General features: G+C 42.5%; 1 protein-coding gene across 34 annotated transcripts in view; it reads left to right on the forward strand.

The window, feature by feature from the left end:
* RBFOX1 (RNA binding fox-1 homolog 1) overlaps positions 1-14,819 on the forward strand; it is a 2,042,337-nt gene that overhangs the window by 1,914,857 nt on the left and 112,661 nt on the right. For all 34 annotated transcript variants that reach the window (XM_077906543.1, XM_077906545.1, XM_077906551.1 and 31 more), the window contains 2 exons: positions 1,069-1,212; positions 7,879-7,932. In XM_077906543.1, the coding sequence (XP_077762669.1) occupies positions 1,069-1,212; positions 7,879-7,932 (198 nt within the window). The remainder of the gene's footprint in view (positions 1-1,068; positions 1,213-7,878; positions 7,933-14,819) is intronic.

Here is a 14,819-nt window from a genome sequence, read left to right on the forward strand (position 1 = left end):
TAGGTGAGGCCAACCCCTTCCTCATAAATTACATGGGCTTCCACATAGGTTTTCCATTATAGTTTTGGAGAAGCAAGTAGCTCATGTGGATGGCATCACCTGCCACCCAGAGGCAATAGATGCTAATTGCAGAGAAAGTATCTAGAAGCATCTCTAGAACCGAGAGTATGGGGATGGCTATAATGATACCAAATATTACTATGACTTTTCTTCTAGTTTCTGCTTATGTTGTGCTGATATAATATCATGCTTTCCAAGACTTTTATTATGCCAAGAGTGGGAAGCAGAGTAATGAGTTACGCTAATAGCGTAGCCTTGTCGACACCAAGATAGTCCATAGAATATCCTGGAGGTGTCTAGATCCATGCTGTCTGACCTGGAAACCACTAGCTATGGGTGGCTACCGAGGACCTGAATTGTGGCTAGTGTGAAGGAAAAACTAGATTCTATATTTTTCTTAATTTTAATTCATTCAAACTTAAATAGCTATGCAAAGTCAACTGTAATGGACGGTATGGACGTGCATGACCAAGAAATCAGAAGATAAAACCTTAAAAAAAAAAATAAGTCAATCAGATGGCTACTTGGACTGCAGAACACCGAACAGCCTTCTCAAATGTTTTATTACATTTGCTAACGTTTTATCTGGACAGTCGCAACAATTATGTAGGTGTATCTTAAGATTTTGATTAAGGGGATATACCCTCTCCTACCTTTAATGAGGAGGTTTTCTCTGATTGCCTGTTAAAACTCTCCGAACACCTCATGCCAACTACCCCTCCCCCTGCTTTATTTTTCTCCACGGTGCTCTCCTCCTACCAGTTCCGAATGTATTTATTAATAAGCTTATTGCCTCCCCTGCCCCCATAAGAATCATGCTCCATGAGGGCAGGAAGTTTGTCTGCCTGGATGTTAAATAAATACTCGTTGAATGAATGAATGACCCAGCGGCTCCTTCCTTGTCCTTCTTCCTTTGTTCCAGCATTTTCCTACCATTCAGGGGAAGCAAAAGCACTTTGGAAAGAGCACACAGGTCCACTCAGAGCCTCTTTACTCTTGTCCTTTTAGCAGACAGATGACGCGGCACCAACGGATGGCCAGCCCCAGACACAACCTTCTGAAAACACAGAAAACAAGTCCCAGCCCAAGCGGCTGCACGTCTCCAACATCCCCTTCAGGTTCCGGGATCCGGACCTCCGACAAATGTTTGGTGTAAGTAGTGCGTTTCTCCTCTGCTGTGCCCACTCTGGGGTCCCCGGAGCCCTTTCCTCCTCATGTAAGTCTTTGGTATTTATAACATGAAGATGAGATGTTTGCATGGGGGAAAAGAAAGGCATTTTAAATCCTAGTCTGTAGGTATAGTGGGGCCAGAGTCTCTTTATGATTTTAGTGTAAGTGTCTTTGTATACGTTCACCATGTTCCCATTTGCCAAATGGTCTTCTAATTAGTAACTGGAAGGTCAAATGGGAAATGAGCTCCCAGGAGAAATAGCATTGAAAGGAGCCCATTGACGATCCTAAATCGAGTAGCTCAGGGCCCCATGTCATGACTGAAATAAACATTCTGTGTCCTTTCAGCTCTTCTTTCTTTTGTAGATGCCACGGTTATCATGCCGTATTCCTACAGACCTCACTCTTTCCCAGGCACTGGGCATTTAAGATTTCAGAGGCAGCTTTAGAGATTAATGAGTTCTGCATTAAGCTTCATTGAAAAGCAAAACAAAGAAAGCCAGAGATTTCTAAGTCTGACTTGCCTCCTGCAGTATACATTCTCCTGGAACCAATGATGAGGATTCAGAGGTCCTGTGCCTCTGAATGGTTCTAGAAGCATCTCTAGATGCTGTGATGTTCTGTGCCACAGATGACAGCCTTGCCCAGGTACCATGATTGAAACACAGAGCAGGGCAGAAACCACCATCAACCAGGAGAAAATAGATGATAGGGTTGCTTCCTTGTGGGACATGATGACTCGGATTCTCTTTCTGGACGAAATCTTGCCCTGTCCACCTTGAGAAAGAATGAGTTAGCCACATCTTCGGGCTCAGTTCTGCCAAAGGACAAAACTCTGTCAGGGCTTAGATAGCCTTAGCTTTTTAGGGTTTGGGGCTTGGTTTGGTTTGGGTTGGGTTGGGTTTGGTTTTTGGTTTTTCAAATGTAGTCAGCCTATTTGTCCATGACATCTATCCTAGTGTTGATGAGAGGTGTCTGTGGATTCTCTGAACAGAACTACATCTTTAGCATTTGACTTAGAGTAAAGGTTGGCTACCTGGAGATTCTTCTAAGAGTTTGTGGATGGATGCAAATGTTACACAAGGAATAAGAAGAGGCAAAACTTTACTGCCTAATCCCGGCCAAAACAGACATCATTCCCCCAATGAGAAGGGGAGCTCTGTTTCATTACTCTGCGATTGTGGGGTTAGCTTGCTTGCACCTTTTATTTCTTTAACATGCATGATGTTTATCAAGTCCGCATCTGACACAAAGGCAGAGCTAGCGTCCTAATATTCAGATACCCAGACTTGAATCCTGACATTTCAGAGGAAAAGGTCAGCTTCTGCACTTTTATCTCTCTCGTTTGGTAATAACCTTGAGTTGAGCCCTCTAACTCTTGCAGAGTAGAGATACCCTCGGGCACTCTCAGGTCAAAGATGACTTTGAAAAGTGCAGAGCATTCAAAGTGAAAGTGGAGGTTAAGTGTGTATAAAGCAGTGAGACCAGGTTTGAATGATGGGCAGCCAGAGGAATTAGATTCCTTTTGCCACGTCAGGTTAGAAAGCCTTGCTCTGCAGTCCATCTTTACTCGTCAGGTGTCCCTGGGATGTTGGCTTTGAATTTGGCCCTCTTAATGACCATCCTGGTGTTCTTTCTTGGTGTCACTCACTGCAACCCACCCTGAGGGCGCTCTTCCCTCCCTGGTCTTCTCGGTTATCTTGAAAGTCACCGGAGGGCTACACGGCTGAGTCAGAGGGGTATTGGCAATATCCACAGCTGGAACTCCCCAAGACAGCACCCTTTCTTGCACGGATATCTGAGGCTCTCTGTTATTACGGGGCGAGGGCAGGGGATGCAGAGCAAAGTCTTGTCAAAGATCGAATGTACTACCAGTTTTCAAGCCATGATCAAAATTGACTGGTTTCAGAGCCAGTTTCTGTAAAAATCATAATTTTCAAGCAGCTGACAAGACGTCGACTTGACAAGATGATAGATAAGCTTAGTATCCATTAAGAAAATACAGCATACATTGAGTAATATTGAAATTAATTTCATTCATCACAAACAGCATCTGGGTTCATTTTAAAAGTACAGAAGAATTTTTTTTTATGAGTTTCAGCTATAAAAATTTTCAGGCACTTACAGGTTCCTGGATTCCTTGTAATAATGCTGAGGCCTCCTTAGTCTACAAGCACTATTCTGACAAAATGGAATTGAAATACTAAAAATCTGTTCTTTCCAGCCGAGCACTGGGAAGGCAATCCCATTCTGGTTATGTGATACATTTAGTGGCATGAATCATGTTGAACAGCATCTGTAAACATTCTGATTGGCTTCCCACACAGTTGAGAGAATTAAGTGTGGTTTCTTCTTTTAGGTCACAGTCACTGTTAGAAATGACATTTTGATTCCAGGCAGGTCTTTTCCAAATCATCTGGACATGAGATAGCTCCTCTCCTTCTGTTGCTCTATTTTGCGTTGGCCCCTTCACTTTGGCAGGGGCTAGAATGGGGAGTAATTACAGAGAAAAATCCTGAAAGAGATTTTTGTGCTTTTCTTCTTTGTCTCCTTTTGTTCAGTGCAGCCATGGAGATCTGAAACCAAAACCAAAACAAGACAAAAAGGGAAGCTCCTTTCCCAAACTGCCTAAAATCTTGCTGTGCTCGTAACCACTTTTGTAACCATTAATAATTCAGCTGTGAAGTTTGCAATTTCTGCAGGCCTAATGGTCAGTGTAGGTACTTCACATTTTGTTTTTAATTTGTGGCTTCAGGGCCTATTTATTGCAATTCTGGCGACCTTTCTTCCATTATGTTTTTCAGTACTTGATATTCTTCATTTCTTCCTCCTTTGGAAGCATTTGTTCTAGTGGTTGGCATTAAATCTTCTAACTATTCAGAGATTTCCTTCCTTCTTTCTTTCCTTCCTTCCTTCCTTCCTTCCTTCCTTCCTTCCTTCCTTCCTTCCTTCCTTCTTTCCAAGATGGAACATTTCTTTTTTTTTTTTACTTTTTTTTTTTATAAATTTATTTTTTATTGGTGTTCAAAGATGGAACATTTCTTGGTCAAGAAGTTATGTGGCCCTGGTGGAGTCAGAGTCTTTTCACGCCACCAGTTGGGGCGTGAGAGAACAGATCAGGGGCGTTGGTTCTGGATGTTTCACTGGAAGAAATGTTGGTTCTGGCCTGGCTACTTCATTCTTGAGCTCTGTCCTCATCTCAGGGAGCATTCATGAGGGTGTGCATCTTTTCTGTTTGAATTGTTGATGATCTCATGAAAGGAACGTGTGGATTTCCACCAAATTGATTATGATGGCTTGCTTTTGGACAGAATGGTTCTTTAACCTAACATTTAAAATTTACACACACCTGGGTTTGGGGTGAGAGAGGTGGTTATGATATTTCCAGACCACTGACCTGACATATTGCATCATAGAACTGTTTTCAGAAGCCAGCTACTCAGTGAGTGTAAGATTAAGATTTGCACAGTACCCCTGTTGACGTCACAGCCTTGCTTTTGTTATCAAAATACAGACCCTCTGGGTGTGAATATGATCGACTGAAGTCACTCATTCTTGTCACCCAAAAACAGGTCACGTGACTTTCAGAACATGCAAAAGAAGTTTTCACAGTCACCTTTTTAGTAATAACATAGAGATGGTTGCACCTTTGGCATTAATGCCAAATTCCATGCACCATGCTGTTATAACTAGTGAAGTCTTTTTTTTGGACCTGGCATGGTGCCTTCCATTTCTGCATTCCAAACATGAAGCCAATCCTAGGAAAACTGAGATGATGCCTTTTTCTTTGCCTGCGTGTGCTCTTTGAACTAACCTTTACTTTCATGTTTTATGCTGTATCCACTGAGCATCTTCCACAGTTTTTCAGAGAAATATTATTTGATCTGAGAATGTCTCAAAATGCCTGGTACGTACTTGCCCCAGTGCGTCCCTATAAGCTTCCGGATTTTATTCTTGATACAGCTATTGAGACACCTTGCGTGGATCCTGAGATGTTGTTGAATGCGGCTGCACATGGGTGTTGAGCAAACTAATGCGAGTTAAGTCTGCGAGTCATGTCTATTTAAACTGAACATGTGCCAGCTGTGTTTACATCATTAGTACCAAACTTCCCAATTAAACTGTTGATACTATAAATATAGTACGCAACTGTCTCAGGAATGGGGCTCATATCAGCGTTCTTCTCACTGCTCGTTTCACTGGCTCTGAGAATCATCCACCCAATGGCAACTGCCAGAGAGGCAAACATTTGAGACCATTTCAGGGCATATGGTGTCATTGTTTCATTTAGGGAATGACACATGCTGGGATTACTTCTTGATTGGTTGGTTCTGTCTCAACCCAATCTTATTTTAAAGGGAATGTTTTCATGTTGACTGCTTAGAGAATGTTCCACGATGACATTTGCCTCATGGTTTTGGAAGGAGTCCTTTACAAGCTTCCCTGTTCATAAATATGTGTGCTTTCACGCTCGTAGGCCTGAAATAAATATGATAGCATCTGTGTGGACTGAATAGTCCGAGGAGGTCGTATGGAAATCACTGGTTCTGGGGAGATCACAAGCTAGCAGAGTGTTTACTACTAAATTCAGTTCACCTTTGAACGGCAAATCCCGCATTTCCCAAAACTGAAAGTTTTCTTCTTCTATTTTTAACAACGTTCTCTGCCCAAATCTAGGGCACTGAAAATGCTCTGTAGAATATTCTCCTGACCCAAAGGAAATTAGAGTGTCCACAAATTGCAGGCTGAGGTAGCTACCAGTTTCCTGGTATTTCCATTGTACCTTCTGGCAGTGTAGCCCTTCCTTCCCTCTCCTCTCCCAGCTGAGCATCTTCGTTTCTTCCAATCCTTCTACTTCTCTGGGAAGAAGAGAAGCACGTCCATCCACTCCACAAGACAAATTCCATCCGCAGTCCCCTGACTGCATCTGTATCCTGAGGCATGGGCACGTTTCCATGACATAGCTTTGGGTTTCCTTTTTCTCCACCATCAGAACTACTTTTGTTTCAAGGTTTTGAGCTATTTCTCTTCAACCAAGGTTTTGTGCATATTTCTTTTTCTGTCTTTCCAAGGAAAGTGGATTCATTTGTATGTTCCAGAGGATAGCCTCTGTATGTTTCAAATCTTTTTTTTTTTTCTCAAATCCTAGTAGGACCCTTTTGACACTTACTCTCAGCCCCCTACCCCCATGGCCGTATCGTGTGACTGAAGCACAGTGGGCAGGGGGGCTGCCTCTGATTCTCTGTGTTCTAATCATTTGTTCCTTTTCTGTCCCCTCCCAACCACTCTGTCCCCTGCTACATGGAGGCTGCTTAATGCTTTCCACCCAGGGGAGAGAGACGGAACACAGAATCTCCTCGGGCAATAAAGGATATAATAAAAATCCAGGCTGCAAAAGCAAATGGAATAATACAAAAGCTCAAAATAAAGGAAAAGAAGGATGGGCATATTCCTTCATATGGTTCTGTTTACTTTTTAATCACTAAAATGAGCACTTGCCCTCATTCTGCATCAGGGTAAAATTCCCATCATAGTTTTCCTGGGCCATGTCACATGCCTTTATGACGCTCTCTCCCACCTGCATGCTCAAGAAATACCCACCCATGAATTGTATTTCATGCAATCTAAGAAAAAGAGAAAGGACTCCAGTGTCAGGGGAAAGGGATCTTGGACTATCAGATGCTTCTGGTTTCAGGGTCTGTATTCCCTTCTTTTCAGGGTGTGAATCACAAATTGCTTGATGTGCATTTCTCACTAGGACTATGAGATTTAGCAAATTTAAAAAAAATGCAGGATAACAATAGCTGAATTTGAATGTTAGATAACATATTTTATTAAGTCTAAGTATGTCTTAAATATTGAGGGGACATAATTATCCTGAAAAATTTGAAATTTAAATTTAACCAGGCATCTTTGGCTGCCCCATTTGTAATTTGAAACCATGTTTCCGGGCTTAGCCATGTGGAGTTGTTTTCACTTGTTATAGAGCCTATCCTTCCTGATTGTTAAAATCTATTTATTTGTTTAACAAAATGGAGAACCATCTTGAGAGAAGTAGGTTTCGGCCCCAGGGCTAATCACAACTATGCTGGTGTCTTGATTATGATGGATGTCCATGTGGTGGATCTTGCTTTTATCTGTTTGTTCTTGTCTTATGTGGCCTGGCTATTACCCTAGCTTATATGGGGCCAAGGGCCACAATCCTCATCATCAGATTCTACTTGGACATTTTACTATCAAAATCTTACCTCGTCAAGGATCTTTCTCCTGGAGGCTAGTGGAATAGCCTAGGAGGGTCAGGTTACACACAAGCCACTTTTAATCTTTGCTGCTCAGTGCCTGGGAAAGCAACTGTGGACACATAAAGCAAGGAAACTAGAACTAACCACTCGATTACACATTTTGCACCAGGCCCGTACTAGGACATCTCACCTGGCGGGGTATCCAATAAAATGGAAATTGTTTGTGTGGTTGTGCTTTCTCCTGGTTCAAGCACATCTCTAAGGATACAACAACATAAAATGTCTATCCTTGATATTAAAAGAGGAAGAGAAAAAAAACAAACTCTGACTTGGGGTGCAATTACCAATGTGCATAATATGATTTACTCCATTTCTCTTGCTTATAAACATTTCTATTTCTTTGCAGCAATTTGGTAAAATCTTAGATGTTGAAATTATTTTTAATGAGCGAGGCTCAAAGGTAAGCAATTTAATTTACTTTAGGATTGTTTAGCTTATTTTTAAACGTTTGCTATGGATAATGGGAAACAACTGCACTGTTTTAATTAGCACATTGTGAAAATACACTTCAGTGGGAATTCCTTTAGAGACCTCCTCCAGTTTCAAAAATGGTGGGAAATACATTGGGTTCAGTTTAAATGTATAAGGGGGTAATTTAAAATTGCTGTTTTATACCTATCTATTTATCTATCTATCTATCTATCTATCTATCTATATATATATATTTATCAAGTTTCCAGAGGAAAATTGCCCATGCTTAAAAAATAATGTTGTTGCTACATTTTTGTTTTTCAGTGATAATTATGTTCTTTATATTAAAAAGTGAGTTGATAGTCTCATGCGCAGGTAAATATGTGATTATTCTGTATTAATAAAGTGCAGTTATTTTCCTGGGTTGTAGGGGAGAGAATTTCATATACACCAACCTTTTGAATATAATTTTATTCATTAGTATGTTTACCACTCCACATTTTGCAATTTGCCATTGCTTTGAATTTGTTTTTTGGTGTTTAGTTTTTTGGTTTTTTGGGTTTTTTTTTCCCGTAGAAGACCAATATTTAAATAGATTTTCCCAGAGCTAAAAGTGTTAGTAAAAACCAGGGGCAATATGGAAAGGCTCCGCACATTCAACATGGAAATATGTTGAGGGAAAAAAGGCCCACCTCTCTCAAAGCATCCCCTTTAACAGTGCTCATCAAAATGCAGTCCCTGGAGCAGAAACACCTAGGAACTTACCAGAAATGCAAATTCTCGGAGTCTAGCCCAGACCTCCTAAATCAGATGCTCAGAATGGGAGCCCAAGCCATCTGTGTTTTAACAAACCTTCCAGGCCCGTCGTTAAAGTTATCCACACCGAGTTTTCCTGTTTTAAGGAAATGCCAAGGCTTCATCTGAATGCAAAATACCCCTTTGCCCACCGGGGTTTTGTGGTTGCTAAAGTGTCCTCATCCCACTGCACGCACAGAAAACGCTAGAACTCTGTTGGAATCTCCCTTGAGGAAAGCAGTGCACTCGGCTTAGCCATAGATGCTGAGCCGTGCCAGTCCTGCTGAAGAACTCAGAGATTGACCTCAGCAGCCAGAAAGTGACCACTTTCAATGCCTCTGACTGGTTTCTAGAGCGCCGGTCCCCAGGCTGTCAGGAATTCTAAGCTCCCTTCTTGCATCCTCAGACTGCACAAGTGGATATTGGGACAAATTGCTTATCAGATACAGAGAGATGCTGGATTTAGCCCCCTAACTATCCTCAAGCAAGCAGTTTGGGACAAGTCAACATCTAGGAGGGTTACAAGAAGAAATGGTTTTCTCAAAAGGGACAAATGCCAGCCCTCTTGGGCACAGCAACCACCTCCTTCCTGTGAAGCAGACTTATTATTCCTTGGGCAGTCTGCACCCTTTCCCTCCTAACTAGGATGATGCAGATTGATGTGAGGGAAGAAAATTCTGGTTATTCTCCTCTCCACACCCAAAATGATGTTGCGATATGCTGGATGAGGGGGAAAATATCAATTCATTATACTCTCTGGTTCTGCTAGTTCAGGGGTCTTCTTCTCCCAGAATTTCAGATATTTTAGTTATTCTTAGATCAGTGACATGACCTCTAGGCTGGGGGAAACAGAAGTTAATTTCCTTTCTGCTTCTTTTTTTTAAAGATTTTATTTATTTATTATTTATAAGAGACACACACAGAGAGAGAGAGGCAGAGACACAGGCAGAGGGAGAAGCAGGTTCCATGTGGGGAGCCCAATGTGGATCCCTCCCAGGACCCCAGGATCACGAACTGAGCTGAAGGTAGATGCTCAACCACTGAGCCACCCAGGTGCCCCTCTTTCTGCTTCTTGTATGAAAATCATTATAAGGGCTGTTTCTATGCCTGCAACGTAAAGTGCATTAAGAAAATTTGTGCCCAGGGGCACCTGGCTGGCTCAGTCAGTAGAGCATGTGACTCTTGATCTCAGGGTTGTGAGCTCAAGCCCCACATTGGGTGTAGCAATTTCTTAAAAATAAAAGAAAATAAAAGAAAAAAGAAAAGAAAAGAAAAGAAAAAATGTGCCCAGCCTAACTAATCCTTTTCACTCAGGCTTTATGCATTCTTGGCAAAATCCTAGAAGATGACCCGGAATGTTAGCCAACTTTCATCATCTAATCCTGAGTCTGTAGTGATACTGCTTTTAAAGTTTTAATTTTTTAAATTTATATTTAATTTATATTTTGGTTTGTAACTTTTGCCAGTGGGGAGAAGCTATTTAATTCCTTTTTCGAGAGCTGTTTTGAGACATTAGAAGAATATCGTTTGCTATTTTGAAAGTACAATGGAGATACTATTTTAATACTTCCTCCGTCATTGCCGTGATTAGCCTGTCTCTGGGGCTTTAGCAATGGAGACCATTTAAGTTTGCCACATCCAGCAACTGAGTTTGTGAACCTGCTTTTTACTTTTGATTAGGAGACATCAAGAAGAGCCTGGGTGGGTATGCTCCCTCCAAAAAAGGCAGTCTGGCAAGTGCTGAGGCTGTTTAGGTATGACTGGAGCGTCCTCAAGACTGTCCTTTGGAGAACTAAATGGCAACAGCAGCTCACACATGGATATTTTTCAGACTTGACTTTATCCTCAACAAGAAAGGGCCTTTAAAAAAAAAAAAAGATTTTATTTATTTATTCATGAGAGACACAGAGAGAAAGGCAGAAACACAGGCAGAGGGAGAAGCAGGCTCCATGCAGGGAGCCCGATGTGGGACTCGACCCCAGGATCCTGGGATCAGGCCCTGAGCCGAAGGCAGATGCTCAACCACTGAGCCACCCAGGCGTCCTGGAAAGGACCTTATTTAAAGGAACATTTCCATTTACGTAGTTGGGAAACCTGAACCACCACCACGACCTCATGTTCATCATTTGGTGCAGGAGAAGCAGCCAGGAAGCAGGTGGGCTCCTAAGAGTGAGGAGCTCACCTTCTGGCCATTGTCTTAGGAGCCGGTCCCTGAGGCAGGTCACTCAGGGCTCAGTGAGGATGGCTTTGTGTTCTGGGTGTTTGGGGTGCACGTGTGTGCATGTGTGTATTCCCCCTACAAACACAGGCAGGATCTATGTCCTCCTGAGAACGTACAGCCTACATAGCTCACGTGTCCATGAATAGCTAATATACAGGGAAACCACATTTTAAAAGGATGCGCCAGACTTCAAAAATGAGAATTTGAGAGCAGTTAGGGCTGAGAGATCCCATAATTCATTTTTTTTCCTTTTAGGGGATATAAAAACATGTTGTTTAACTCTGAAACAATGGATTTGGGGGATACAGCCAGAGACAGCTACTTCTTCATGTATCCAGGAAATAGGGAGTCTGAGCTTTGATTCATTATGTATTTGTGAGTCCTGCTTCCATCCAGGTACAAGATGATGGCTGAATCCGTGGTGAGTGGGTCAGAGGTGTTTCCCGTCCTCATAGATTTTCCTGAGAGGTGGAGGACACAGCCCATTAAGACCTACAACTGTCATACTACACACGCTGTGCTCTGTGGCACGTGTGTGGCTGCTGAGAAGCCAGGCAAGCAGACCAATACCGTCAGGGGTGGAAGGCTTCCTGGAAGAAGGGGCATTGAAGCTCGGAGTGGCTATTGTCATGAGTAAGAATTTCCCAGGGAGGGGAAAGAGGGAGGGCGGTCTTCCAGGGAGAAGGAGCCGCACCTGCAAAGGTGAACCGGAAGAAATGAGACATGAAGCTCTTAGCCCCACAGAGAAATGAATTTTTAGACACATATCCACAGCTCCCCTCTTAATGGATAGTTCTCTCTCTGTACCAGCAACTAGAGGATTTTCACATAAGAGGAAAAACCAGTGTGCTCTTGCATCCTGGGTGCTTCAGAGCCTTTATTTAACAAATAAAATGTTATATGTGCATTAATTGCCAAAAAAAGGGGGGGGGGAACCATCCCCTAAGCATATTCCACAAAACCAAAACAGAAAAATAACTGGGATTTGGGAAGGTCAGAATAACAACTCACAGTGGATTTTAAAATAAGCCAGTCACGCTGGGCTGGCAGTCCATCTCGGGTTCCCCACCATCATGCCTTCCCCGGAGCGGTGCCTCTCCTGCAGCCAGGAGCCCTGTGCATCCTAGAACGCTAAGGATTCCACACCCGGCATTGCAACCAGCTGCTGTGCTCGCAGGCCAAGTCCAGAATGTGCTGCTTCCGTTCCCCTTTTTAAGGCTGGGATAAAAATATTCAGAATGTTTTGAAGAATTCTGAGTTGTGGTTTCCTTGAGATTGGATTCTGACCTTGAGGCAGGATAAAAGAAGTAGCCTCGGCACGGGTTTCAAAGAGGTGTCCAGCACCTGCCCTTGACAGAGCGGATACCTACAAACGGCCGGTACCTGGCGTCATTCTCCAGACAAGAATCCAGGCAGTCTTCTGGCCCAGGGAGGCCATATGACCTGGTGCCCTTGGGGGTTGCGGGAGCCTGTCTGATGGAAGAAGGAGGACAGTCCCTTTGGTATTTGGGGACTGTGTCGAAGCAAGCACTTCTGAACCCAACTTTCTAGAGTCTCTCCTAGTCATCTCAGCAGCTGGAAATAAGAAATATTGAGGATCTCAAAAAGAGAGAGAGGGGAGGAGAAAGAGCAAAGTTTAGCAGAAAAATGAAAGTAAAGATAAGAAGAATCCATATATATTATCTGACTTCAAAACAAAGTGAGAACCTGGGAATGTAGTGAACTACTTGCTTTGTAGTTCATGAACTTTACATGGATTTCAAACCTATTTCTGCCCCACCTCCATGTCTCCCTGACACACAGGGTACTGATTTTAGGCCAGTGTGGTTCGCCTTGGGGTCAGACAGGAATCACGATGATGCTTGGGGACGGTGTTTGGTGGGTGGGTGAAATGTTCCCTTTCATCTGGTTACCTACCTCGGCAGTGCTGTGGTGCTGATGACCGGTGCCCACGGGCAGCAATGATGCCACCAAACCCTCCATCGATAAGACTGGGACTGGGGATTTTCTTAGCTTGCCCAGTGAGAGAATGGCCCTGAAACAGCCAGCATCCTCATTTCCCTTATTTGTTAGCTGTATGACATTCTGTGCATGCTAGAGGGTTAGGTTTTGAGGGAAGGAAGTGGACACTGCCACTGGACAATGGCTGTACTCCTGCGCCTAAGATCCAGGTCACCAAGTCAGTTAGATACTCACCTCCGAAACTCACTCCACTCCATAGGTTGCTCCTTGGAAGTCGGCAACACGATAGCCTACTTCATACAATGGACAAGCTTTCCTTTGATGGTGTTTGGTGACATGAGAGGCCATGGAAATGCAGTTGCTGGGCCATACAGTAGCTTTCTCAGCAGACAGATTTCGGGGCTCCCCTCTGGGATTCTGATTGGGTAGATATGTGGCAGGACCCCAGAATCTAAATGTTTAATATGCTATGCTCCCCACTTCCTTTCACTGTGGGACCCTCTGACCAAGGGTCAGTGTCATTAATAGAGCAAACCCTCTCAAATCCTGTCTTCAGCCCATTGAAGAGCTGTTATTTCAAGACTAATCAGTTAGCCTAGCGTATTTTGATACCTTTCTCACTTGGGGATACCACCAGCGATGTACGAGATGAAGTTATAATATGCTCCTTCTGTTACGGAGCATAAAGTCCTATACTGATCAAATCATCCAGACCTATCCTGATCACAGATCCTCACAGTGGGACATATTATAAAAGGTTTTTCAGTCCAGTCCTCCAAAGTAAAGCTGCTTATTTTTTTCTCTATAGAATGCTGTCAAATAATCATTGAATTTAGCTTAAATCCCTCCACAGCTGGGACCTTCTGTAGATGAGCCCACATTGACGTTGGGAAGTTCTCTCTTCAGGCAGACCATGGGCCAACTCCTCTCTGAATACGCTGAGCTTTGGAAATCGCCTCAGCCACTTAGTGAGGGGTTGGGAGTCAGCATTAGTTGGCCATGACTACTTGCTATTCATAATTACTGTCTATTTTGTTAGTGACACTGAATATCAAACTGCCCCAGCTAAGCTGCAAACCAGCATGTCCCTTCAGTGAAGTTTACCCAGTTGCAAATAGGAGCCCCAACACATTGCATTGTTTCACCAGAAAGAGCTGGGCAAATTTACACTGGAATGGTTTCAAAAGGTTGGTGTATATTTCTGAACAAGATGTACAAATATTTTTAGGGGTTTTAAAAATAATGTGTCATATTTTCTGTACTCTTCTTAGGAACAGTCTCAGTGAAGAAAAAAAAAAGGTGGATTTTTACAATGTGACATTTAGTGGGGTTGTTTTTTTTGAGGCTGAAATATTAAAACCAAATATGCCAGTGGTGAAGTAAAGGGTCTATTTGTTATCTATCAGTACGAGAGGAAAGGCCCGGAGTGTTATTGTGAATAACATTCTTTTAACAAAGCTCCTTTATTTTCTACCTGTTGATTTGACAAATGAGTATCAAGATAATGTCTTAGAACGTTACTATATATACATACATTTCCCTTTTCAGTTAATGAAGTAGCCTGGAAATTTGACAAACTCAGAAGCATCTATGTTTTTGAGGGGGTGGGGGAGTATTAATATAAAAACATGTGACTTGAACTGTTTGCATTATTAATTGATGTTAATTTCAATTCATTTCATGTGATTATTTTGTTTATTAGATCAAAGAGTTTAAGATTTATTATGAAAAAGGTCTTTCCTTTTTTTTTTTAGGCTTCTAATTTTTATTTTTGAGAAGTAAAGGCTGTAAAATTGACAAATTTAAATAACCCTAAAATTGCATGAAGAAGAGATGTTCTTAAGACCACACGGCATGACTCTGTAGGCAATGTTAGAAGATTTTGGCATTCATTGTTG

The sequence above is a fragment of the Canis aureus genome, chromosome 8 (assembly GCF_053574225.1).
Source record: "Canis aureus isolate CA01 chromosome 8, VMU_Caureus_v.1.0, whole genome shotgun sequence".
NCBI classification, from domain to species: domain Eukaryota; kingdom Metazoa; phylum Chordata; class Mammalia; order Carnivora; family Canidae; genus Canis; species Canis aureus.